Source organism: Centroberyx affinis, unplaced genomic scaffold (assembly GCF_046629955.1).
Source record: "Centroberyx affinis isolate AG114_WGS23_722 - 3 ecotype Tasmania unplaced genomic scaffold, CSIRO-AGI_Caff_v1 ptg001431l_1, whole genome shotgun sequence".
NCBI classification, from domain to species: domain Eukaryota; kingdom Metazoa; phylum Chordata; class Actinopteri; order Beryciformes; family Berycidae; genus Centroberyx; species Centroberyx affinis.
In genome coordinates, this window is record NW_027279907.1 from 9,269 (window position 1) to 36,272 (window position 27,004).

The following is a 27,004-nucleotide window of genomic DNA, read 5'->3' on the forward strand; positions in this document are numbered from 1 at the left end:
TTCATGACGCCGATTTATAAAATTCAATAATATGATTTATATAGTACTATAACCTATTGATTTTCCAGCCAGCCAATGTATTCCTTTCTATTTATGAATGCTATGTTACAGTGTAATAAACAATGAGAAGTCTATACAAAGGTGTTTACTTGGAACAGAGTAGAGACCTGAAACTAGGGGTGGAGGTAGACAATGGGTGTTCATTTGCATTAGAGTGGTCACCTGAAACTGGGGGTGGGGGGCAGACAGTAGATGTTTATTTGCAGCAGAGTGGAGACCTGACAATGGGGATGGGGGGATTTGATTCAAATTGCAGCTGGCTAATGTTTGTTACTATGATTTTTTACATTAGCCCTTCATCAGATGAGGAGCCATCTGATGAGGACTGGGAGCCAGAGACCACCACACCACAGAGGAAGCGTAGCCGTTCTTCACTGGCCACCACCTCCCCCGCTGAAGAGCCCTCCACCTCAACAGCTGCAGCATCACAGCCAACCCCCCCTGCTGTTACTGTCTCCAAGACCTCCCCCGCTGCTGCCAGAGGTGGCAAGGGGAGAGCAAAGAGAGGAAGGGGGGGCAGGGGAAGAGGACGAGGGAGCAGATCTCAACACACTGCTTCCACCAGCAGCTCTGAGGACAGATGGCGCAATGTAGATGAGGCAGATGTTGATCCACCACAGCCAGTCTTCAGGCCTGCCAGAGCACCTGGACCACAGGTGTCGTCCACTGCATCCTACAGTCCACTGCAGTTGTTTCAGCTGTTCATGTCGTCCTCAACGCTGCAAACAATTGCAAACCACTCAAATGCCTATGGTACCAAGAAACAAGAGGGGAAAGCCAGGCCATGGCATTTGATCACACTGCAAGACATGTACTCCTTCCTGGCACTTGTGATTTACATGGGTTTTGCCAGATTCTGCTCACTCACAGATTACTGGAGGATGTCCGAGCTGTGCGGCCTGCAACTGCCCAGCAGGATCATGTCATGCAGGAGATTTCTGGCCATCACATTCGCTCTCCATCTCAGTGATCCAAAGGTGGATGCTGAGAATGAGAAGAAGAGAGGAACAGCAGCCTTTGACCGGTTGTGCAAAATCGAGCCACTGTACAACAGCATTAGGGAAGGCTGCATGAGCAATTTCCAGCCATCACAGAACATCTCCATAGATGAGAGAATGGTGGCATCAAAGGCCAGAATTGCACTCAAGCAATATATGAAGGACAAACCTACAAAATGGGGATACAAACTGTTTGTCCTGGCAGACTCCCTGTGTGGTTACACCTGGAACTTTTTTGTGTATGAAGGAAAGTCCCCTGTCCAGCAGGGCAAGGGTCTTAGCTATGATTCTGTTGTGATGCTTCTCGAAGAAAAGCTGTTGGGCACAGGCTACAAGTTATATGTGGATAACTTCTACACAAGCCCCACACTTTTTAGGGACATCCTCCAAAAGAAGGTAAAGGCTTGTGGCACTATCCGGACTAACAGGATTGGCTTCCCAAGAACCACAGTGAACGCCTTGCCCAAAAACGCTCCCAGAGGAAGTCTGCGCTGGATCAGAGATGGTGACCTGCTGTTTGTGCAATGGAAGGACACACGGGAAGTGTACATGTGCTCTACCATCCACAAAGCCTTTGGAGGAGACACTGTCCAAAGGAAAGTGAAGGGAAATGATGGACAGTGGTCACGCAAGGATATCCCTGTTCCAGCAGCAGTGAAGGACTACAACAAGAACATGGGGGGAGTGGATCTCTCTGATGCCCTGATTGGGTATTACAACGTGATCCACAAGACAAAGAACTGGTATAGGACTTTTTTCTACCACTTTGTCGACATTGCAGTCGTGAATGCCTACATCATCCACAAGGAGTTGGCCAAGGCAAAAAAAGAAAAAGCTCTTACCCAGAAAGCATTCCGGGAGACACTTGTCTTGGAGCTCTTCAGGATCGGCTCACCATCCACAGCTACACCTCCACCACCTCCCCCTGCTCCTCCTGGTGCTTCTCACAAACTAGCGTACATTGCAGGTGACAGCACGGCTGGTAGGCGGAAGTGCAGGCACTGCCACCAGAAAACCCCTTTGAAGTGTGTGTCCTGTGATACACCATTGTGCCTGTTGCCGAAGCGGGATTGCTTCAATGCCTGGCCCGATCTGAACAACCTGTGAGGCAATGACCCTGCTTGCTTCAAAGCACTTCTGTGCAACCATTGTAAATAGTTTGATGTAAACAGTTCTGATGTGTGAATGTGCAAAAAAAATTTTCTCAAAGTACTTTTAGATATATATTTTTACTTGGTGCAATACTTTTGTATTATATTTTACAACAGTATTTTTTATTTGTTTTTTTGGTCAATTATTGCACAATATTTTTTGTACTTTTTTTGTACTTTTCTTACGCTTTGTACTTTTACATATATATACAGTATTTTTGCTTGGTGCAATACTTTTATTATATTGTACACGTGTTATAGTGTACAAGTTGGTAAATTTATATTTCTTATTTGTACAATTGTGCTCTTCTTTATCAGATACAGCCCTTCAAAAATAAAGAAAACTATTTGCACTGAAGTTATTTGGTTTGACTCTGTTCTTCTACCTAAAGTGTTATGTTTGGTATGTTTTTCAGTCACATAAAAATCATTTGGATAATGGTAAGCCCATTTGGCCACTTTTGGAGAGGTTTTGGGTGACAAGAGATGACCAAAAAAAAAAAAAAGATTTCTAAAATAGAACAAAGGTTTTTTTATGAGTAATTTGTGTGGTATTGTTGAAATAAACAAAAAAAATAGTATTATATACCTCTAAAGACCCATAATGTCATTTGGTTACCAGGTGCCCATTTGGAGTCTCCAAATGGCCATTTGGAAATCCGCCTAGATATTACCCTACAAAAAACATTGCTAAATACTCATATTTTGTTGTTTTTCCATCTACTTTGAACCTGGATTTGGTCAGGCCTGTGGCTGTGGCTCCATTGAGTTTCTAGGCTGAAGTACCACAGCCACAGGTAACTGTCTACACTCAAAAAGTGTTTTTCTTTTAGGTGGAAATGAAATTGCAATTTCCACTGTGTTTGAGCTGGTGTTACTCAGTGTCAGTAACACTTAGAGTAATTCTTCCAAGGCTTAGCTTTCAGGAATGATCAAGCTTTTGCCTGTAGTCATAGGGGTTCAAGAACAGTAACCATTTTATTTTGGGTATGTCATTTTCAGCCTTGTCTTCAGAAATAGGGTGGCTATCCATCAGGTTAAGATGACTGATTGACAGCTGTGTGGTTTTGAGGCCCTATGGCCGAAACATGCTGGTGTTGTTTAATAATAAAGTCTTTTGTCTTTTGATACTTTAAAGAGGAGTTGCCTTTCTCATGTTTTTTTTTTTTTTATCAGAGGTTTTTGCCCATAGACCAAAGAGCACCTAATACAGAACCCACCAGAAATAACCAAGTATTAACAAAGTATTAACCAAGTATTAACAAAGTATTTTAAAAAAGTATGAAGATTTTTGGTGTCTGCAAAAGTAAGTGACAGCACTTCCACCGTTCCATTGTAGAATGACCCAAGATTGAGTGAAGTTGACCTTTGAACTTTTGGATATAAAATAATAATAATAATAATAATAATAATAAACTTTATTTATATAGCACCTTTCATACATAAAATGCAGCTCAAAGTGCTTTACATTCAAAGCACTAAAACGAATAAATATGGCAAAAACAAATGAATACAATAACATAAATGAAAATAAATTAAAACCAATGTCATCACTTCATCATTTTATCCTATTAGACATTTGTGTGAAATTTTGTCATAATTAGCGTATGAATTCTTGAGTTATGGCCAAAATCAAACTGTGAGGAAAAACTCTCTGGATCAAGTTGAAAACAGCATCTCAGCAGTTAGAAATAAAACAAGTCATGTGTTGGTACTGTTAGAACTGTGTTTAGGGGAAGTGTCACAGTTTATACAAGCCGCACACTATATACTAGCCTGCCATAATGTAAGAGGAAAAAAGGAACGTCATAACAGAGTTCTATACAGATAAGTTCTATAATATTCATGCCAATAAAGCCTTTTGAATTGAACTGAATTTAATTGAGTTGAGTTTAAAATTGAATTGAGTTTAGGAGCGAGAAAGGCAGATAAAGAGACAGAAATAGGGAAAGAGAGGACAAGAGAGGCAGAGAGAGGGAGAGAAAGAGAGAGAGAGAGAGGGGGGGGCAGACAGATGAAAAGCCTTATTTGCTTTGTTGTTTGCTGAATAAAGCAAGGCTGTATTAGAATGTTGATCTGTCTCATCCTGTTTGCTTCAGCTAAACATAGAGGGGAAATGAACAGTGCTATTATTTATCATTAGTACCGCTGTTAGGGGACACACACACACACACACACACACACACACACACACCTGCACTCAGCATTTTCCTCATAATAAACCATCATTAAAAATTTCGTCATAAACACACCAGGATCAATGTTTGCAGGGATTCACATTGATTTAATCCTCCAGTAGAAAGCTGACAGAACCCCCCACCCCACACACACACATACACACACACACACACACACACACACACACACACACACACGCCGTAACTGACCTCAGACATGAGTGGCCCACATCACACAGTGTCCAGACAGTCAATGCATTCTCTCTCTCTCTCTCTCTCTTTAAAAACACACTTATGCTTGAGAGAGAGATGAAAGCGGCTGGTAGGATCAATTTCAGAGTTGTTTTTTGTTTTTTGTTTTTTTTTTGGTAAATGAGTAAATGGAAGTACTGTTTTTCTTCCTTTGGTATATCCCCCCAACACACACACACACACACACACACACACACACACACACACACACACAAGGTGGGAGGTTTGAATTAGATGAAGGGTTGTTTTCTATCCTGTCTTGCTTAGAAGAGTGGCAGGCAATGGTGTGTGTGTGTTTGTGTGTGTGTGTGTGTGAGACAGAGTACATTTAATTAATATGTTTAATACTATGTTTATACTTTAACATTAATGCACAGTGTATCACACAGTGTGTCTGTGGCGCCACTGAATACTGCCCCTAAATGAGCAGTATTCATTTACTGATTCACTGACTGCACTGACTGTATATACACACTCACCAAGCACTTTATTAGGAACACCTGTACACCTGCTTATTCATGGCAAGGCAAGGCAAGGCAAGGCAGCTTTATTTGTATAGCACATTTCATACACTGGGGCAATTCAAAGTGCTTTACAGGGTGATGAAAATACAGTAAAGGTAAAAAGTGCAAAAATACAGACAAGAGATACAAAAGATAAAAGACTTAAAAGTAAACTAGTGCAGTTCAAATCAAATGAGATAGAAAGATGAAAGAACACAACAAATACAGCAAATACTTCCACTTTTAGATGCACATTGTGAGTGAACCCATATGTTTTTCATGCAATTATCCAATCAGCCAATCATGTGGCAGCAGTGCAATGCATGAGATCATGCAGGTCAGCAGCTTCAGTTCATGTTCACATCAAACATCAGAATGGGGAAAAAAATCCGTGGCATGGCTGTTGGTGCCAGACGGGCTGGTTTGAGTATTTCTGAACCTGCTGATCTCCTGGGATTTTCACACACAACAGTCTCTTAGAGTTCACACAGAACGGTGCGAAAAACGAAAAAACATCCAGTGAGCGGCGGTTCTGCGGACGGAAACGCCTTGTTGATGAGAGAGGTCAGAGGTCAGAGGTCAGAGGAGAACGGCCAGACTGGTTGGAGCTGACAGAAAGGCTTCAGTAACTCAGATAACCTCTTTACAACTGTGGAGAGCAGAGAAGCATCCCAGAATGCAACACGTCCAGCCTGGAGGCCGATGTCACTTTGGTAGCCGGTTGACACTGAGCTGAAAGCTGATACCTGCCCAGTGTTAGTAAGGTGTTCCTAATAAAGTGCTCAGTGAGTGTAGGGCGACAGCTGGTGGCACTATGCAACTGTCCTGCAGGGGGCAGCGACATGCCTTGATGCACTATCTATATTTTACCTATGGGTGAGTGAACACTAGGGAGCCCGGGAGCAGCCATTGGGAGAGAAAAAAAGTTATATGGAGTCCACAATTTACTGTAACGTGCACACGAGATACAATTCACTCCCTCGATTTTGTTAAACTGTGCAGTTTAGGAAAAAATGCAACTTAAAAGGAACCTTTTAGGTATTGCAGATAGGCCTAGTAAGGATTTGGTATGTTAATATCCATTGTCTGTTTACACTGAATAGGCAAATCCCCCAAATATTGCAACATATTTATCCACTTAACCTTCAGGCCATGTAAACACAATCAGGTGCTGCAACACACCCAGGACAGGCCACATTTAAACATGATCACCAATATGTGCACTGACTCTTTATAAGCTGGTGAAGAGTGCATGTATTATATATCCAGAGCACCATATCACTATTTCAAGGGCACGTTTTGGCAATTTGTGCACGTAAAGAGGAAATCGAGGGGAACAAATTGTATCTCCAAAACCAAAAGGAGAGCTCAAATTGCATATTGTACGCACGTTACAGTAAATCGTGGCCGTGACATAAATTATTTTTCTCCCGATGGCCGCTCCCGGGCTCCGTAGAACACAGTTATCTAGTTTTGCTTTTTTTTTTTTTTTTTTTCCATAAACAGCTCAAGTTGCACTGTGAGGAACATCAATGTTGTTCTGTAGCCAAGCAGAAGCTTCTCAGCGGCTCCACAGATAATCTCATCTCACTCTGTTCCTTACTCCGGACGGTCCAGTCATCACTCAGGACCATGTCAGTGGATAGAAAAACCTACATAAGTTGCCCTTGCTTTGTTCTTGTTGTGTCTGTCCCTTTGTGACTTGCAGATCCACATGCCTTGACTGAATTAAACTCACCTCGACCCCGTCCTAGTTATCGTCCCCATATACTAGTTTTACCTGACTACTCTGTTGAGGCTCCAGCATTTAAAGGACACACATTTACTTTCTATAACGCTGAGAGATTCACCAGTACAACCCGTCTTCTAGAAATTAAAAGAACATGTAAGTGTGAATTCCTGGTGAGAAATTACCCAAATTCTGCATTCTGATACTGAAGAACACACCAGACAGTTGAAAAACCTTAAGAAAGTTCAATCATCGACCATATGACGCAATACTGTCAATGATGCATGAGACACATGAGTGGTACAGCAGATCAAACCGTTTGTGTGTGTGTGTGTGTGTGTGTGTGTGTGTGTGTGTGTGTGTGTGTGTGTACTTGTATGTGTTACAAAGATTACGTTTGGCTGCATGTGTATGTGAATTCATGTATGTGTGTGTGTCTCCTTGTTTGTTTGAGGTTGTGTATATGAGAACACAACAATCTAAGCATTAATTTTTGATAGTATTTGTGAACGTGAAGAATTGTGTGTGTGTGTGTGTGTGTGTGTGTGTGTGTGTGTGTGTGTGTGTTCATTCATAAAGGGCATCCCAAGATAGGCATATTACATATTTAGACTCTAGATCAATACCTTCACTCATCATTCATCACACACACACACACACAACCTCCATGTTCTGTTATTCTGTGGACTTTGTACTGAAATGAACCCTAACCCGACACACACACACACACACACACACACACACACACACACACACACACACCCTCCTGTATTCCTGTGAGGGTGTTCTAATGCATTTCTTCCTTAACTCCTAGCTCTAACCTTTGACCCTAATCACATCACATCTAATCTTAGTCTGAACCCGAATAGAAAACAGGATGAGGTAAACTTCATCGCTCCTGCAGGGAACTTTGTCTCGGACACAGAAGTTGCAGCAACAGCAACAACCAGCAATCAGCAGCAATCAGCAACCAGCAGCGCCGGACAGAAACCTCAGATATCAGGTTCCCACCGAGGTCCTGACAGAAAATCCCATGAGTTTCCATAACTAAGTCAGAGCTTCCATGATTTCAACAGTTCTTCCTTCCTGGTTTGTTGTTGTTTTCCAGGCTGGTTTCCTTCTGGGCTGAAAACATCTGATGCAACCTGATCTCACACAAATGAACATGACTTCTTAACACCAAATTACGTGTTGGTGGAGCGTAAAGTGTTGAAATTCCATTTTCCCAGCAGGAAACGGTTAGGGGCCAGTTGCATAAAGATAGACCTGGTCTTAGACTTAAATGTGACCTTAAGTCAAACTTGCTATAGACATTTATATTTACTTGTTCCTATTACTTCTTGGTTGTTGTAGATCTCTAATGGCTTGTTTCTGTCTCTAAAGACTCTCTTTCTTCTTCAGGTTCTTTCCAAAAACCAAAGATTTTCCATCTTTTCTTAAACAGCTTCAGTATTTAAACTTCCCGCTCTGACAGGTAGGCCGACTTGTTGCCATAGCAACAAAGTTCTTGACTCAAGATTAGCCGGGGGAAAGGTGGCTAACTTTCCTACCTCAAAATAAGTCAGTCGTAATATTTAAGTAACAGACGTAGTAATTAGCCAAGTCCAACCTGAGAATCTAAGACCAGTCTAAGGCTTAGACTAGTCTTAAACTAGCTTTATGCAACTGGCCCCAGGAGACACGACTACAAACAGGCAGTAGAGTCACAGTGCAGCAGCTCAGTGGACAGTCGGGGTGTTGTGGTCAGGTGGGCGGATCAGTTTGTCTTCAATGCCGGAAACCAGATTTCAGTTCCAACTTGTACCTGCATACAGCCATAAGTCTTCATGTGCTCTTGGTATTCTCTGATAGAGATGTTGTACAACTCGGGAAATTCTGAAGCAGCTCACAATATGAGCTTTTCCTCCATTTTGGAAATCTTAAAGACTAGAAAGGCGTTGAAAGGTCAGCGTCAAAGTAGAATTTATTTGTGCGCAGCATGATGCGCTCTGCTCTTCACACTGCTGCCCGCCATGACACTGTCTCCATGGAACTGAATGGCCGAGGTATGAGCAAAATCTTTCTTGCACTAAAGCAGAGCAGAGATCAGGAACATCTAATGAAGAGCTAATATATAATAATATAATGTATATACTTATTTATTTATTTATATATTTGTTTGTTCCGCTCATGGTAATGCACAGCTCCAGAAGAGAAAAAAAAAACAATTCACAATCAAAACACTCAACTCAACTCTCAATTCTCAATTCGACACTCAATTTACACATTCCACGACCGAAAAGGAGCAGGGAGAAGAAAATCTTATTTTGCCCCTTACTCAAAACATAAATAATCAATAGAAATAGATGGTCAGTAACATGAGAAATAAAAAGAATTAAAAGCCATACACAATAATTCACCATCAACTAAGGAAACCCATTACCTGACAACTTCATCTCTCTCTGTGTTGTCTGTCTTGGTCTTGTTTTCCACTGTTCTGTTCTGTGTTTTATGTTTTGTCTTTCAGATCCCAGTCCAGTTCCAGTTCCAGTTCCGGCTCCGGTTGTTCCCGTCAGCCGACTCACCTTCCTGACCTCCTGCATCACCTGTCTCCGCCCTTCCCAGCTGCACCTCATTCCCTCATTAGTCCTGTAGTGTATTTTATACCAGTCCATTTCCCTTTGTTCTCTGCCAGATCGTCTAGTGATGTACCGAGTCTGCACCAAGGTTATTATCGTTAACGAAAACTAACGAAATAATGAAAACTAGGTGTGAAAAGATTTTTCGTTAACTGAAATAAAAATAAAAACGAGGCTTTACAAAAAAACGATAACTAACTGAAACTGTATTGTGTGTTTACAAAACTAACTAAAATAAACTAAAATTATAGAGAAAATGTTTTAGTTTTCATCTTTGTCAATTTATTTCATACATAAGCCTAGTATTTTGAATTTTTGAATCTCGCTCCTGACAAATACCCCATATTACAAAAAAAAGACTAAAACTAACACTGAAACTAATAAAAACTAAACTAAAACTAAGCATTTTCAAAACATAAAAACTAAACTAAACTAGCAAACCCGTCTTAAAAACTAATTAATGAAATTGAAAACAAAAAGTCAAAACAAAATAAAAATAAAAACTAATGAAAAATGCACAACTATAATAACCTTGGTCTGTTCCAGCGCTTTTTCTACCTGCCTGTTAATTTGCTGTCCCGGTTTGATCCTGCCAGTCCTTCACTTTGTTTCCCTGCCAGTCGTTTCGGTTCCTTTGCCCGACTTTTTGCCTTTTCTGGTTTTGACCTCCTGCCTGTTTGGGTGAGGAGACTGCCTGCCGATTAAACCTCTTTGTACTGTACTCCTGCCTCCGCCTGTGTCTGCGTTTGAGTCCTCACAGATCCAGGACAGAACCTTAGTTATTGTGTTATTTAAGGAGCTGCTGAATAGTCTTGATAGCTACAGGCAGACAGAAGCTCCACTGTAAATAGTCGTGTGGAGTAGAGGAGAATATCGCTAATGAGACCCCTGGTGGTACGAACACTCCTTCACCAGCCTACACACACACACACACACACACACACACACACACACACACACACACACACACACACATACACACACATACATATGACGCACGCACACATAGATATGTGTACAAAAACACAATCTAACTGCTAACCTTTAACTTTCTCTCACATGCACACACACACACACACACACCAAAACAGACAAATAGTCAATCACACACAAGCACACACACAAATACATACACACTGCCTGCTAACTGTGGTGGTTAGAGTAGGCTATTGTTGTGCACCCTACTCACACACACACACACACACACACACACACACACACACGTAGCATATAAAAATGAACATTGCCAGTTGCCCACACAAGCAGAATTGTCATTCCAATACAGTCAGATCCTCTTCTCCCAGTATACATATTGCACTCTGCAGAGAGAGAGAGAGAGAGAGAGAGAGAGAGAGAGAGAGACAGAGAGAGAGAGAGTTACAGAGAGAGAAAGAGAGAGGAAGGGAGAGTGAGATGGAGGGAAGGAAAGGAGGGAGGGATGGACATTGCTTGACTTGGTTCAAATGCATGTTAAAGCCTCACTAGGCAAGATTTTTTTATGTCAAACTCCATCAGCCGTCTCATCAGCCTAAATCCCAAAGGGCAGCTGCAGCAGAGCGGAGCGTCTCGTCCCGCTAACTGAGAAACGAGCATGAACTCTGAAACACTGATTTGTTTTTCTGTGCCGCTCCTCCTTCACCTAACCGTTTGCGTGAATGATTGTTGTTGTATCCTGTATTAGTTAAGCATGCTGTACTGACAACAAATTCCACTAGCCTTGGTTTGTGGCTAGTAAACAGTCCAGTAATTACCTGGATTATACAGAGAAACTATATAAGAGACTAATATGAAAGAACCTTTAAGTCACGTCTATACTGTGTTAGTGTGTTTTTCCTGGTATGTGAGGCCGTCATACACAGTTTTGGTGAGGCAATTTAGCCTGGTAGAAGTGGAGTATTGGTATTCACACACACACACACACACACACACACACACACAGCCGTCGCAGTGAGATCATTATCTAATGTGTTGGGTCCCACATGGTGAAATCTCCTGGTGAGAATAAAATACCAGCTAATGGAAGAGAGAGAGGAGGGGGAGGAAAGATGGGTAGAGGTAAAGAAAGAGAGGAGGAGGAGGGGAGAGAGAGAGAAATGAAGGAGAGAGAGAGAGCAAGGGAAGACAGAGAGAGAGAGAGAGAGAGAGAGAGACAGAGAGAAAGAGAGAGAGAGAGATGTGAGCAGGAACACAAAAAGCTGGAAATCACTAATGTCTCCCATGAGTCATGTTGTCAGATGGGAGTTGTACGATCAAAATGTGAGTGGTAAGAGAGAGACAGAAGAGAGAGTGGAAGAGAGAGAGGAATAGAGCATAAAGAGGTGAGGGGGTGTACATGTAGGAGGCTTGAGAGAGAGAGAGAGAGAGAGAGAGAGAGAGAGAGAGAGAGAGAGAGGAGATCTAAGCTAATTACTCTGGGATAACTGCTGAGATGGGCATCTCTGTCAAGTACCTCCTAGATGAATGTGTGTGTGTGTGCGTGCGTGTGTGTGTGTGTGTGTGTGTGTGTGTGTGTGTGTGTGTGATGTACAGTTAGCTCTCCCTCCAGTATAGATAAAAACACACACCGACTCACCGGATCTGACAAAGGCAGCTTTGAGCTTGGCCACCGGGCGGCTCGCAATGGCAGCCATGTTGGCGCCACAGTCCTGCGTTCTGATTGGTCGGCTGGATGTGACCAGCTTGACCAGGTGGAGAAAAATGATTTCCTCTGACTGGATTTCAGTGTTACACATAAAGAAAGAGATTCACTTAAAAACAATTCAGCAACACTACTATTTTTTTTTAATATTGTGTCAGAACCTGCTTTGTTCGCTTTTTATTGTTTATTTGGATCCCCATTAGTTGTTACCAAGGCAACAACTACTCTTCTTGGGGTCCACGTTAAAAAGATATATATTATACACATGCTTTCACATACATGCATACATAAATAAATAATACAATTACAGCAATAACACCACACCGCATTCACGGCCGTGGATTAATAAATTCTTGTTTTCTTATTTTTCTTATACAGAATTATTGACAGATTTCTGTCCGTTTTGAGTTTTGTGTGTCAACATGGTGGTGAGGCAGAAGAACAGGAAGGCTTTGCTCATAACGGAGCTACTGTACAGATCCTGTGCAGACCCCCGGTGTATGTATTCATTTCAATTAATTTCAATTCAATGCACTGAAGCATTGTCACACGGTTATCGGTTATTATAAATTCCACTATGTTGTTATGTTACTTAAAAACCACAAGGTAATAAAGTTAAAGTTTGTAGGGCAGCAGAAGACGAGTTATCAGGTTACTGTTTACAAATACCATTACTAACACAGACGAGTTTGGAGCAGAGAGTGGAATATTAAGCTTCACTTTTGTTTTGACACTGGGAGACTGTCCATTGCCAAATGACAGACATGAAGTGATGTGCACATCAGGCGCATCACAGTTAGATTCCGATCAATTTCTATACACTGACCAACTTTTGACTTTGTGCCTGTATGGGAAACACTATGGGCCCTATTTAAACGATCCATAGCGCATGGTCTAAAGCGCATGGTGCAAGAGCATTCAGGGCGTGTCCAAATCCAAACTGCTAGTTAAACGACGCACAATCTGGGTGGAAAGTAAGGTGAAAGGCGCAAAGGGATTGTACTAAGTCCCTTAATTAATCATAGGTGTGTTTTGGGCGTAACATAAACTCAACCAATCAGAGTGTCATCTCCCATTCCCTTTAAAAGCCAGGTGCGCTTTGGAGTGCATAGGGACAGCTGGCATTAGCCTCCAGATCATCTGCCAGGAGATTACAGGTGTCTGTTACAGCCTGGCGGGATAAGCGGAGTTTACAGCGGCACTGAGGGACAGGTATGTGGTCCATGGCCGGTGGACCCTCTGCCTCCGCCGTCTCCCAATCCTCTGTCCCATCAACAACTCCATTTGACTGTGCGAATCGAGAATATGAGCAAATGCACCGATATTTAACTGAGGAGTTAAACGAGTGATGTTTTGTTCAACTTACAAGTCGATTCGTGTCTGATCTGTTTTCGACAGTCTCTTTCGTTTGATGGGTCTTGACAGAGACCCTCAACCTGACGGGTCCGTTTACATACCTATGTGTATTGCCATGATTGGTCACATTTGACCAATCGTGGCAATACATGTTGCCTCGGTGTGACTGCAAGGCAATGGATAGCACCGCTGTTGTTTCAGGACCATGGACGCGCTGTTTGTTTTATTTTATGAAAGAAATCACCCCCTCGCTAATTTTACCAGCCCCGTCACACTGTAAATTTCAGATGCTTTGTGTGTTCATTGTTTTAAACTTGGTGTGGTGGTGCTGCTGGACGATTTGTTACGTAGCTCGCTCCCCGTCTCTCAATTTCCTGTCTCACTGGTTACAGGGCGTATGAATTGATTATATCATTTAGTAAGTTACGTTATTTCTTGTTTCTGTCACAGATCTGGTAGTGCCACATGCTTCGAATGAGAGCAAGAGGACGTCTCTGTAGCGTGGAGGTCCGTTTTGGAGTGCGGTCTTCAATGAATTCAGTTATTAATGTTTTCGGTTGGTCTGTCTGTGTGTGTGTGTGTGTGTGTGTGTGTGTGTGTGTGTGTGTATGCGTCATTATATAGACTTTCTCTCAGCACCCCCAACTCTGACTGACTTCCAGCGTCCCTGAATGATTAACCAATTTCATACCTCATTACTGCGATTAGCTAATTCTGATAAATATTATAACCATTTTGACATTTATTTTTTAAATATTGTGATGTACACAATAATGATCTTTCACACTGTAATGTTTTTGGGCGCAAAGATGGGCGCAAGTACATTTGCTATTTAAACAACGTGGGCGCTGGGCAGGGAAATGACAACTGCGTCGGTCTGAAACTAGCATTATACAACAGGTAGTTCCGACCAAGCAATCTGATTGGTCAACTAGACATTTAGAACGTGATCAAATCAGCATGACAGCACACCTAGCCGTGCTCATCACTAAATATTACTCCGCCATATTATCATACAATATATTTAAATATAACTCTGTTCAGTACCAGACGCTCTGCATCCTCCATCAGCTGTGCCGGTGAGTCGGTGACACGGCGCTACCAGCTTAAAAATACATGTGAAGGGGCGCCCTGGTGGCTCACCGAGTAGGGCGCGTACCATTTGGCTCAGGCCTTCCCGTAGCGACCCGGGTTCGAATCCTACCCGTGGTCCTTTGCTGCATGTCCTCCCCTCGCTCTTTCTCCCATACCTTCCTGTCTCTCTCTCACTATATCTCTCGAATAAAGCATAAAAATGCCAAAAATAAAATCTTTTAAAAAAAAAAATACATGTGAAGTTCGCGGACGTAGCAGCTAAATCTGTCCATGGAAAAATTATTTTTTTCAGCAGATATCTTAGTTACAACAAGACTGAGCTAGCAAGGCAGTTTTGTGTTTATATGTGTGGTATTTATTCAGTTTGGGAAATCCCACGATCTCTAGAAAGCATTAGCTCCAGTTGGCTGGCTGACTCAACAGGGACTAGAAAATCGTCTCTGTTGCAGGTCGTTACTAAGGCTCCGCCTACTTGCTGGAGTAGTAAACTAGGTTCCATTACATAGGAGTCTACTGACGTGACTGATTGTTTTCCAGTTATTAGTCAGACCCCATGTATTTCCAGGGAAACGGAGATAACGCTAGCAAAAAGTTTTTTATTTTGAGAGCGAATTGCCCCACAATATGAATACATTTTGATTATATCTTTTATTTTGTTGGTAACTGTTGTATAATCGCAATATTACACGAGAGGGTGTGCGTTACCGTCATTATTGGCACTGACCGCATCACTGTCGTGCCAATAATCACGGTAACGCACACCCTCTCGTGTAATATTGCTTAAATGACACTTGCGCTGCGCTTTGTGCCGGGTGTAAGATAGGGCCCTGTATCTCACAGTCAAAGACGCCCTCTAGAGGCCAACTGACGAAGCGCATCATCTCACAAAGCGCCTGACTGCCTGACCTGAATTTGCCTCTTGATGTCCTCGGCTGTGCAGTGGGAGAAAAGGAAGAAACAGACTCTACATTACAAATTCAACAAGAAACCGAGCTGGAAAACCTCCAGTCATCCCAACGTTACACCAGGCTTTCTCTGTTTTATCTTTGTTGTGGCGTTCCTATCGCCAAGACAGAACTATAAATGCTCCTACGACCTACAATGTAGCTGTGATGACACGATGACGCAGAACCAGAAATCAGCCTTCGGTAGACCAGATTAACAAGGTTTCTGGTGGATCTGGGCCAACGACTTCTGACACAAACGCTCTCTCTCAGCTTCTCTTCCTCTCTGTCTCTCTCTCCAGTTGCAGTATGTCTCCCTCTTCCGCTCTCTCTCTCTCTCTCTCTCATTCTGTTTGACCTTGAGAACGGCCAACAAGCCTGCTGCTAGCAGAGTGCATGTCACTCTCCACTACACACACACACACACACACACACACACATACACACACACACACACTTTTCTAAATTACTCCCTTGGTGCCTCTGATAGACTTTTGGATAGACAATTGGATACACACACACTCAATACACACTCAATAGTACACACATTTTCTTGTTATTCTTTCTTTTGGTTGTTATGGACCGCTAGTGAACACACACACACACACAAACACCCACCCACACACACACACACACACACATACAAACTTTTGCTGGCTTGTTATAGAATTGCTATGGATGCACACACACATATACATACAAATACAAACACATACACATATAACACTTCCCTTGATGCCTTGTTTGTAATGGATAAACACACTTGAAAGTACCACACACACACACACACACACACACACACACACACACACACACACTACTATCATCCACACACACTTTATGCCCCCTCCCCCCCGAGAAACCCCTGGCCCCTCACCTTGTTAAACCTCCCATCTCTCCCTCTGTCATCCACTAGACTACTTATCAATACTGCCCTCCTATCACAATTATCAATACTCCCCCTTGCTTGATAACATCATAAGATTTACCAATCAATACCCGGCACTGTTGTATCAAATTATAACGCTCTGTTATCAATACTCAAGAGTGTGTGTATTCAATTAGAAGGCAGAACAGATCAATAGCCAGCAGTTCCTGCAGCCAATCCTGATGCCTTATCAATGCCAGGCGCCGTCCTAACAAATGATAACGAAGACAGATCAATAGGTTATATTGATGATAACCTTCCCTTGTCCGGGTGTTACCCATGGATCAGCGGGCAGAGGCGTATGTCGAGTGATCATGATGTTGCAGGTTTGAATCTACTATATTACTACCAGTTACAGTTTATTTGCACAAATAAATAATTTTGTGTAGTTTTTATGTCCAAGTTTTGTATTCGGAGTTTAACCTAGTCTAAAAAACGAGTCATTCCTCCATTTTAAATCCCTTAAATTTCAATATAATCTGTGTGAAATGTTGCATAAATGACATGAAAATACAGGGTAATAATAATAATAATAATAATAATAATAATAATAATAATAATGTTATGACTGCAGGAGGAAATAGGATTACACAATGTGTTTATAAAATAATAAAAAAATAAATAAATACAGCTGCAAGTAGTACAAGCCAATTGGGTAAATGACTGAACAATGAAAATGTAAGCTTGATTCATCATTTTGGAAAAGTTCTACATCTCACAAAACATTTTGGTTACAGTCCTGCAACTGCAGGTGAAATGGTGCCTCACATATTGCCATTTGAAAAATGTCCCATTTGTCCAGATGGTGGTGCTATTCAGCATGACCAAATGTGGTCTGGTGCACTTCTGAGCCCATCCCGAACATATGTAAAGTTTGGTTGCTTTAACTCAAGTGTTTAGGAATTATTTCTCGCCTGCCATTTGCATGTCTTTGCTGTTAAAGGATAAGGCCGGTGTTTTTTAATGCATTTCTTACCGTCAACAAGTCCTATGAAAATAACAAAATCAGCAATGAATTTGTTTTGCCAACAAGTCTCGTCCATGTAGCTGGTGCCCAATGAAGCCATGTTCCAGCAGCCATAGAACTCCATTGTAACAGCTGTAATCTAGTAAATCCATATATGCTGTGTGCACAATTTTGAAAAATGGGTTTTCCATAAAATTCAAAATCGTGGAAAAACTATCAAGCAATGGATTCATCTTGAGCCAAGAAATCTGAGAATTAGTAATACAAACGCAGAGTTCATTTCTAAGATGCTGTATATTAATTTTGGAAAGAAAAATGATTACCTTTTATTCATCATTCAATATCTCTACATCTCTCACTCCTTCCTACACAGCTGCTCCAAGCGCACCCTCAGACTGGCTCATAAAATCAGTAAATTTTCTCATCTACCAGCCACCTTGGCAGGTAAGCCAAAAAGTTAATTTTTTTTTTTTTTTTTCAACAGCTGTCGTGTCTACTGTATTATGTCATTCTGATGAGGTGTTTGTTCAATACTGTGTCATGTCATGATGATGTCTTCTTGGTGAAGTGTTTTTGTTGATGTGTTTTTTTTTTTTTTGTTGTATCATGTACTTTAATGAGTGTTGGGGCATGTCAGGCAAGACAAATTTCTGTGAGAACGGACAATAAAGTATTATCTTATCTTATCTCTTGGATATTTCATTTTGGATTCAAATGCTTCAAATCCAAACCAAACACTAGTTGAGTGTTACACTGGGCGTTCTATCAGTCTACAATGTCCAGTGAGAAACAAGAGAGCAATGCTTTGGAATGAAACTCACCCCAGGTCTATTTTAGTTAAGAGCTGAGCATTTCGGATAAAGCATTATTTGGAATGAATCACACCCCTGATTTGACAAAGCTCCACCCAATCTGACTCAACTGGGACAAACCAGGAAACAGAAGTTGCCATTCTTCTTCTCCTCACTGAGAAAAGACACACACACACCGAGAGACAGATGATAAGATTCACCTTCAGACCAAACCCACGACTTCCACTGAGGGAGGACAGCTACAGGAGGGAATACTGGAATACTGGGAATACTGGAATACTGGAATACTGGGAATACTGGGAATACTGTCACCTCAACCTGCTGCTGACTCCTCACACTGAATGTGAGTTTTAGAACCACGAGTCAAGGTGAAAGCAATTTTCAGGGAATTTTCTGGAGGAGGAAGTGGTACCATGACTAACTGAATGACTGATTTCCTGTTTGCGCAGCCTGCCCAGTCTGTTTTTAGCTTCACTAAGTAACAGAAAATGGCTTCAAGATCAGAGGAGGATCTCTCCTGTCCTGTCTGCCATGATATCTTCAAAGATCCTGTCGTCTTGTCATGTAGCCACAGCTTCTGTAAAGCCTGTCTGCAGAGCTGGTGGACAGAGAAATTAATACACGAGTGTCCAGTTTGTAAGAGAAGATCTTTGCAAAGTGAACCTCCTCGAAACTTGGCATTAAAGAACCTGTGTGAGGCTTTCTTACTGGAGAGAGATCAGAGAGGTTCAGCAGAGTCTGAGCTTCTCTGCAGTCTGCACTCTGAGAAACTCAAGCTCTTCTGTCTGGACCATCAGCAGCCAGTGTGTGTTGTCTGTTTGCATTCAAAAACACACACGGACCACAAATTCAGACCCATCGACGAAGTTGCACAGGATCACAAGGAGGAACTTCAGAAATCACTGAAGCCCTTACAGGAGAAACTGAAGCTGTTTATTGAAGTTAAAGGAAACTGTGATCAAACAGCAGAACACATTAAGGTCCAGGCCCGACACACAGTGAGGCAGATTAATAAGGAGTTTAAGAAGCTTCACCAGTTTCTAAAAGAGGAAGAGAAGGCCAGGATCGCTGCAATGAGGAAGGAAGAGAAGAAGAAGAGTCAGATGATGAAGAAGAAGATTGAGGGTCTGAGCAGAGAGATAGCAGCTCTTTCAGACACAGTCAGAGCCATAGAGAAGGAGCTGAGAGCTGAAGACGTCTCGTTCCTGCAGAACTACAAGGCTACAGTGGAAAGAGTCCAGCGACCCCTGCTGGAGGATCCACAGCTGGTCTCCGGAGCTCTGATAGATGAGGCCAAACACCTGGGCAACCTGAGCTTCACAGTCTGGGACAAGATGAAGGAGATGGTCTCCTACACTCCTGTGGTTCTGGACCCAAACACTGCTGATCCAAAACTCATCCTGTCTGAAGATCTGACCAGTGTGAGATATGGAGAGAAACAGCAGGTTCCCGACAATCCAGAGAGGTTTGACTACCGCTGGATCCTGGGCTCTGAGGGCTTTAACTCAGGAACTCACAGCTGGGATGTTGAGGTTGGAGACAATACAGACTGGGGACTGGGTGTGGCAGCAGAGTCTGTCCAGAGGAAGGGAGACATAAGGGATGGATTTTGGGTAATACAGTTCTTTTTTGGGGAATACACAGCACGCTCCCCATCAGATCCAGAAACTGTTCTCCCAATGACGAAGAAGGTCAAGAGGATCAGAGTGCATCTGGACTTTAACAGAGGAAAGCTGTCATTCTTTGATCCTGATACTAACACACACATACACACCTTCACACACACTTTCACTGACAGGCTGTTTCCATACATTCACACAGTGGAAGAATCCCCTCTGAAGATTTTACCAGTGAATGTCTCTGTAACAGTAGAGTAGCACAGTTACAGATAAAGAGGATGATGATGAAAATGATGATGATGATGATGATGATGATGATGATGATGATAATGATGATGATGATGATTAGGTAATGTATACAACTAGCCATCCATTTCTAGCCAAGGGGGACTACCAGTCAAGGATTCATTTCATGTTATTCTTATTTCTATATATAGAGATTCCTCAGATAAAATGAGATAAAAATGAAACTGTATTGATCCCTACGGAGAAATCAGGTCATTGCAGCAGCAAATACAAATAGGATGCAACAGGGAAAAATAGAATATAAACAAGAATATAGCAAAGGGTTCTGTAAACATACGCAACTGACAGCTTGACCACTAGAACATGTTACGTAGAATATATAAATGAAAAGCATGCAAAAAAGTATGGATTACAGCATTATTGGGGTGTATAAAATAACAGAAGTTAGACAAAGAAAGAAAATAAAATTTGTACAATATAAAATATACCAAATATATGAAATACAGGCTATATGTATACATGAATATATGTTACATATTATATGAAAATATACCAAAAATGATCAAACATATACATGGTAACAGTACCTGTCTTATTTTGTTCTTCATGTTTAGTGTTAAATGTATGTCTTTATTCCTGGTTCTTAGAGTTTCTCTACACTGTAACTAGTCTTCTCTTTGTAGTTAAATAATTTAAACCCCAGCAGATCCAGGCTCAGCATTTACAAAACAACATGTATCCATATCTGTTTGGGAAAATAAATCAGAACCTCATAGTTTGTCATTTTCATTCATTTTGTCAACCAAGTACTTCAGTTATCCAGCGTCCTTTAAAAAATACCATCATTTTAATTCTGCACTATCAATCGTTTTGTCAGAGTGGGTGTCACTTTATTTAAAAGGTGGAGATCTCATTTTTTATTCAGACTTTATGTTGACGATCTGTCGACTTAAGAAAATCAAATCTAGCTAAATGCCCAAAATGTAAATTACTGATTTTGTATGTTAGCATTGTAATCTGTAAACTACAGTGATTATTTTCAACTACCTTTGGATAAGGGTTAGGGTTTAATCGTTTTTGTCCCCCACCAAAGGGGGGACTATGGATCGGTCTCCATCCGTTAGTTTGTTAGTTAGTCACACTGTAAGACGGCATTGACAATGAATGGGGACTCAGTGGTAAAGAAGGTCATACAGTTAAAGTGATCAAACAATGTGGGGGACAATGAATGGGGACTCAGTGGTAAAGAAGGTCATACAGTTAAAGTGATCAAACAATGTGGGGGACAATGAATGGGGACTCAGTGGTAAAGCAATACAGTTAAAGTTATCATAGGTAACATAACAGTCTACACACGCTACACACTTGGAGACATCAGACTGGGTTGATGTGTTGAAGTGAGAGTCAATGGAGAATTTTTGGGCAAACCTCTAACCACAAGACACTGTAGTTATTGTCCAGTTGTTGGACTGTTGTTCTGTTATTGCATCATCACTGCACTACCACTGTGCCTCAGTGTTGACTACGTATATCATATTACCACTTACCTACTGGGCAATACCATATATCACTTATCATTTCACATTTATATTATTCATAACACTCACGCTCCTGGTGTTGTATGTTATATTGTATATTGTATTATAAATTGTATTGTAGTGTACATTGTGTAATGTACGGATTGTATTTATTACATATTGTAGTTCTTATATTTTGTACTGTATTGAGTAAAAACAGGACAATTACAGTTACTACATTTCAAGATATAACTTGTAAGCCTAATTCTGAGGAGAGTAGGCAACAGAAATATATGGTCAATCTGTCCTTTCATTGTCCCATATGAAAATGCTTATACAATTTCACTCATATTTCAAGTTCACTCAGCAATCACTGACTGACCCAAGGGTGGAACTACATCATTGGTGGGGGACAACATGTTTACTATTTGCTTTTTTTAATACAATGGAGTTTTATGGCTGCTGGGACATGGCTGCATTGGGCACCGGCTACATGGACGAGACTTGTTGGCAAAACAAAACCATTGCTGATTTTGTTATTTTCATAGGATTTGTTGATGGTAAGCAATGCATTAAAAACACCAGCCTTATCCTTTAACATACTATGTGTGACATTAAATGAGTATGCAGTGTGTTTCCACTGCATAGTATGTTGAGTTTATGAATGCGGAAAATGCATGGATGTATACTACAGTGGCAAGAATTTCTAATTTCAAATGTAAGTAGATAATATTTATTTCATGAACACAGTTCTGTGTGTCATAAAATATTGTTAAAAGGCTTATGATTTTTGAAACTGCACTTAAAGCTACACAGGCTTGCTGGCCTGCTTGTGTTAATTTACCACAGAGATTAGTGATTATTCTTGTTATTATTAGAGTGGTTCATATTAGCTGCAAACAAATAATTCAGATGTACAGTTAACTGTATAACACTAGCGGCTAACAACAACAATGGTGTACATGTTTGGGTGTTTGTTGTTGCGTTAGCTAATGTTATAGCTTTGCAGCAAGTTAACTTTTGCATGTCTCTTGGTCATATTGTTATAATGCTTTCAACTTCATGATGTGTAATGCTATGTTTCATGCATTTTGAAAAGAAAAGATTCCAGCAACACTTCGGAGTACTGGGAACAACATTTATTAGCAAAACCAACACGTTTGGGCTGTGGCCTTCATCAGGGTTTATGAATCAATATGTCTAAAAGCCTATACATATACATAAGCACACTAAAATCAACCTAAAATCAACCATTAGAATAAGAGACAGTGGAAATAACAACCAATAGAATACTAACACATTGTTTCATTGAGCCATACAGTAACAGAGCATGTGGTCATGTGACAAAAACACCCACTGGTTACCAACAAGATATAGAAGTTCAGCAGAAGTTTCCCTCTTCACTCCATAAGGCACAGGAGGATACAACATATAAAAGGCTACAGAGTGAAATCTGAAATAAATAGATAAAACAGATTAAAAATGTTTTTAAAATAATAAATAACTGAATATAAAATCTATAGGAACCATTTCATTGAAAAATCCTCATTCATACCCTACGGAAATAAACCTTTAAGATGATGATGTCCAGAAGGCCTCCATCTTTTTTCTCATGTGGGCAATGTTGCCACCTCTTTGGTTTGGTTTAATCTGTTCAATCTGTTGCTTAAAATGTCTGGTAACTGATTAGTTTCATCATTTCTTTTGATACAACTCGCTCTTTTAGGGGACGGGATGTTTCACCAATGCATATTACATTACATAATTTATATATATCTAATAACTTACCACATGGACACTGTATCATGTATATGACATTTGTTAAGACTAGTTTTTAAGACTAGACAAGACTAGTTACAGTGAAGAGAAACTCTAAGAACCTGGAATAAAAGAAGTTAGAAGACGAAGAACAAAATAAATCCGGTTGAACTTTTCACTGGAGCAAGGTTATTATTGTAAACTAAAACTATAACATAAACTTCTATCATTATACCTTAAAAAAAATACCACAACTACCAAAAATAGTAAAACTAGACCTGAAAGGAAATTGAAATTAAAGTACTTATACCAAACCCACACTGAAAACTAACAACTGAAATAAAAAGTCAAAACTAAGTATACAAAATAAGAAAAATTCAAATCACATCAAAAGACTATAGTCTAAATATAGAGAAAAATCTGTTTAAGAATTTGCATCTGAATATAGAGAAAATCTGATTTAACACGTAGACTTGTCTCCGCACAGCATTTTTGCTTTGACTTAATTTTATTTACTTACTTTTTTATGCTTTTTCTTTCTTGTTGCATTTTGCTTGCCTTTAATCATCTTTTTCCTGAAGCACTTTAAACCTGCACTATTCCTGATTTTTTTTTTTTTTTTTTTAAATTAAACTGCAGCTGTCTATTCAGCCTAAAACAGGAAGTGTGGCTGCAACAAAGATGTAGTAGCAGTCACAGTATGTATTACTGCTGTTATTGAATACACCCCAGAATCCATACTTTTTTGCATACTTTATACATCACTCATTTATACACACTACTAAACATGCTGTGTTCAAATGTCTGTTCACAGAAGCCTTATTTGCTATATTCATATTTATATTCTGTTGCTGTATCGACCTGATTTCCCCACAGGGATCAATAAAGTTTCTTATCTTTCTATCTTATAATTTTATCTTACAGGTTGTAGGAATATACTGTATATACATACATATTTATATATATATATATATGGAAATAAGAATAACATGAAATTAATCGTTCAGTGTTATTCCCCTTTAGAAATGGATGGCTAGTTGTCCTGTTACAGAGACATTCACTGGTAATATCTTCAGAGGAAGTGTATCTGTAGTCAAAATGTATGGAAACAGCCTGTCAGTGAAAGTGTGTGTGAAGGTGTGTATGTGTGTGTTAGTATCAGGATCATAGAATGACAGCTTTCCTCTGTTCCAGTCCAGGTGCACTCTGATCCTCTGGAGCCCCTCCCTCACTGGGAGAACAGCAGCTGGATCTGGTAGGGAGCGTGCTCCGTATTCACCATTATAGAACCCTATCCTCCATAATCCAGACTGTGTGTCTTCCTTCCTCTGGACAGACTCTGCTGCCACACCCACTGCCCAGTATGTATTGTCTCCAACCTCAACATCCCAGCTGTAAGTTCCTGAGTTAAAGCCCTCAGAGCCCAGGACAGAGTAGCGGCAGTCAAACCTCTCTGGGTTTTCAGGAAGCTGCTGTTCTTCTCCATGTCTCACACTGGTCAGATCTTCAGACAGGATGAGTTCTGGATAGGCAGTGTTCGGGTCCAGAATCACAGGAGTGTAGGAGACCATCTCCTTCATCTTGTGCCAGACTGTGAAGCTCAGGTTGCCCAGGTGTTTGGCCTCGTCTATCAGAGCTCCTGAGACCAGCTGTGGATCCTCCAGCAGGGGGCGCTGGACTCTTTCCACTGTAGCCTTGTAGTTCTGCAGGAACGAGACGTCTTCAGCTCTCAGCTCCTTCTCTATGGCTCTGACTGTGTCTGAAAGAGCTGCTATCTCTCTGCTCAGACCCTCAATCTTCTCCTTCATCATCTGACTCTTCTGCTCCTCTTCCTCCCTCAGTGCCGCAATCCTGGCCTCCTCTTCCTCTTGTAGAAACTGGTGAAGCTTCTTAAACTCTTCCTTAATCTTCCTCTCTGTGCGTTGGGCCTGGGCCTTAATGTGTTCTGCTGTTTGATCAAAGCTTTCTTTAACTTCATTAAAGAGTTCCAGAGTCTCCTGTAAAGGCTTCAGTGATTCCTGAAGTTCCTCCTTATGATCCCGTACAGCTTCATCGATGGGTCTGAATTTGTGGTTGGTGTGTGTTGTTGAATGCAAACAGACAAGACACACTGGCTGCTGATGGTCCAGACAGAAGAGTTTGAGTTTCTCAGAGTGCAGACTGCAGAGAAGCTCAGAACCTGCTGAAGCTCTCTGATCTCTCTCCAGTAAGAAAGTCTCACACAGGTTCTTTAACACCAAGTTACGAGGTGGTTTACTCTTTGAACATCTTCTCTTACAAACTGGACACTCATTAATTTGTTTCCTCCTCCACCATTCCTGCAGACAGACTTTACAGAAGCTGTGGCTACATGACAGGAGGACAGGATCCTTAAAGATGTCATGGCAGACAGGACAGGAGAGATCCTCCTCTGATCTGGAAGCCATTTTCTCTCTGAGTGAAGTTAAAAACACACCAGGCAGACAGCTCAAACAGGAAATCAGTCATTCAGTTAGTCATGGTACCACTCCCTTCTCTAGAAACATCCCTGAAAGTTACTTTCACTTTGAGTCGTGGTTCTAAAACTCACATTCAGTGTGAGGAGTCAGCAGCAGGTTGAAGTGTCAGTATCCCAGTATCCCAGTATCCCAGTATTCCCAGTATTCCAGTATTCCAGTATTCCAGTATTCCAGTATTCCAGTATTCCCTCCTGTAGCTGTCCTCCCTCAGTGGAAGTCTTGGGTTTGGTCTGAAGGTGAATCTTATCGTCTGTCTCTCAGTGTGTGTCTGTTCTCAGTGAGGAGTGGAAGAATAGCAACCTCTGTTTCCTGGTTTTCCTCTGATGAGTCAGAGAAGGGGGCGGAGCTTTGGCAGGGTAGTGGTGTGTTTCATTGCTCTCTCATCTCTCACTGGGTATTGTAGACCAGTGATCAAGTCAAGTCAAGTCAAGACAAATCAAATTTTATTATCCCACTAGGGGAAATTTAGTTGTAGCCAGGTATTAAAAACACATTCAATCCATCATAAAATACAACATGAAAGACAACATACCAGACAGAACACAGAGACAACAATACAATACAGTACAGTGCAAGATCACTTCATGTGAAGACAAAATTCTATATGATTCTATATCCTGGTCCTCAGGACTCTGATTACTCCTGGTTTTCATTCCAGCTGTCGAATCAGGGGCTGATACACACCTGGGATGCCAGGTGAATGTCATAAAAAAAACAGTCATAAAAAACAGTCATACTCTGGACCCCGAAGACCAGCATTTCTGTGGGAAACCCCCGGTCTCACACTAGCTTCTCCTGCTCCAAAAACTGTCAACATGGCGGCGCTCGTAGACCCCAACTTTTGGCTTCAAAACGGCCCTTCACAAACCTATGGGTGACGTCACACTCACTACGTCCATCTTTTTTTACAGTCTATGGTTAAAATCCTTTTTTTCTGCAAGCGTGACTTTTATTATAGCGTGAGTAAATAGGTTTACATATTGTCAGTAAGTAAGTAGGCCTAAGTAACTTTATTTATATCGCACCTTTCGAGAGCAGAGACTTCACAAAGTGCTTCACAGAGGAAATAAAGCATAAACATATATACAGACATAAAGCACAATAAAAACAGACAAAAAAACAAAAAAAACCCACAATA

The 27,004-nt window shown here is 41.1% G+C and overlaps 3 protein-coding genes across 3 annotated transcripts; 2 read left to right on the forward strand and 1 right to left on the reverse strand.

The window, feature by feature from the left end:
• Window positions 1-335: 335 nt before the first annotated feature.
• LOC139650035 (piggyBac transposable element-derived protein 4-like) lies at window positions 336-2,165 on the forward strand. The gene has a single exon (XM_071526566.1). It carries the CDS (start codon window positions 336-338, stop codon window positions 2,163-2,165), a length of 1,830 nt encoding a protein of 609 aa, XP_071382667.1.
• A 16,551-nt stretch (window positions 2,166-18,716) lies between these two features.
• On the forward strand, window positions 18,717-20,540 carry LOC139650034 (E3 ubiquitin-protein ligase TRIM39-like). Its single transcript, XM_071526565.1, has one exon. It carries the CDS (start codon window positions 18,717-18,719, stop codon window positions 20,103-20,105), a length of 1,389 nt encoding a protein of 462 aa, XP_071382666.1. The 3' UTR covers window positions 20,106-20,540.
• Window positions 20,541-21,799: 1,259 nt separating this feature from the next.
• On the reverse strand, window positions 21,800-25,794 carry LOC139650032 (nuclear factor 7, brain-like). The gene is made up of 2 exons (XM_071526563.1): window positions 24,473-25,794; window positions 21,800-21,827 (listed from the first exon to the last, which is right to left on the reverse strand). Exons 1-2 carry the CDS (start codon window positions 25,792-25,794, stop codon window positions 21,800-21,802), a joined length of 1,350 nt encoding a protein of 449 aa, XP_071382664.1.
• Between the last annotated feature and the right edge of the window lie 1,210 nt (window positions 25,795-27,004).

Bases quoted from the DNA above. Each gene is read 5' to 3' on its own strand.
- LOC139650032 (XM_071526563.1), bottom strand. From the start codon at position 25,794: ATGGCTTCCAGATCAGAGGAGGATCTCTCCTGTCCTGTCTGCCATGAC. The intron at 21,828-24,472 runs ATACATTTTGAC...GTAATTGTCCTG, and splicing joins TTCACTGACAGGCTGTTTCC to TTTTTACTCAATACAGTACA.
- LOC139650035 (XM_071526566.1), top strand. From the start codon at position 336: ATGATTTTTTACATTAGCCCTTCATCAGATGAGGAGCCATCTGATGAG.
- LOC139650034 (XM_071526565.1), top strand. From the start codon at position 18,717: ATGGCTTCAAGATCAGAGGAGGATCTCTCCTGTCCTGTCTGCCATGAT.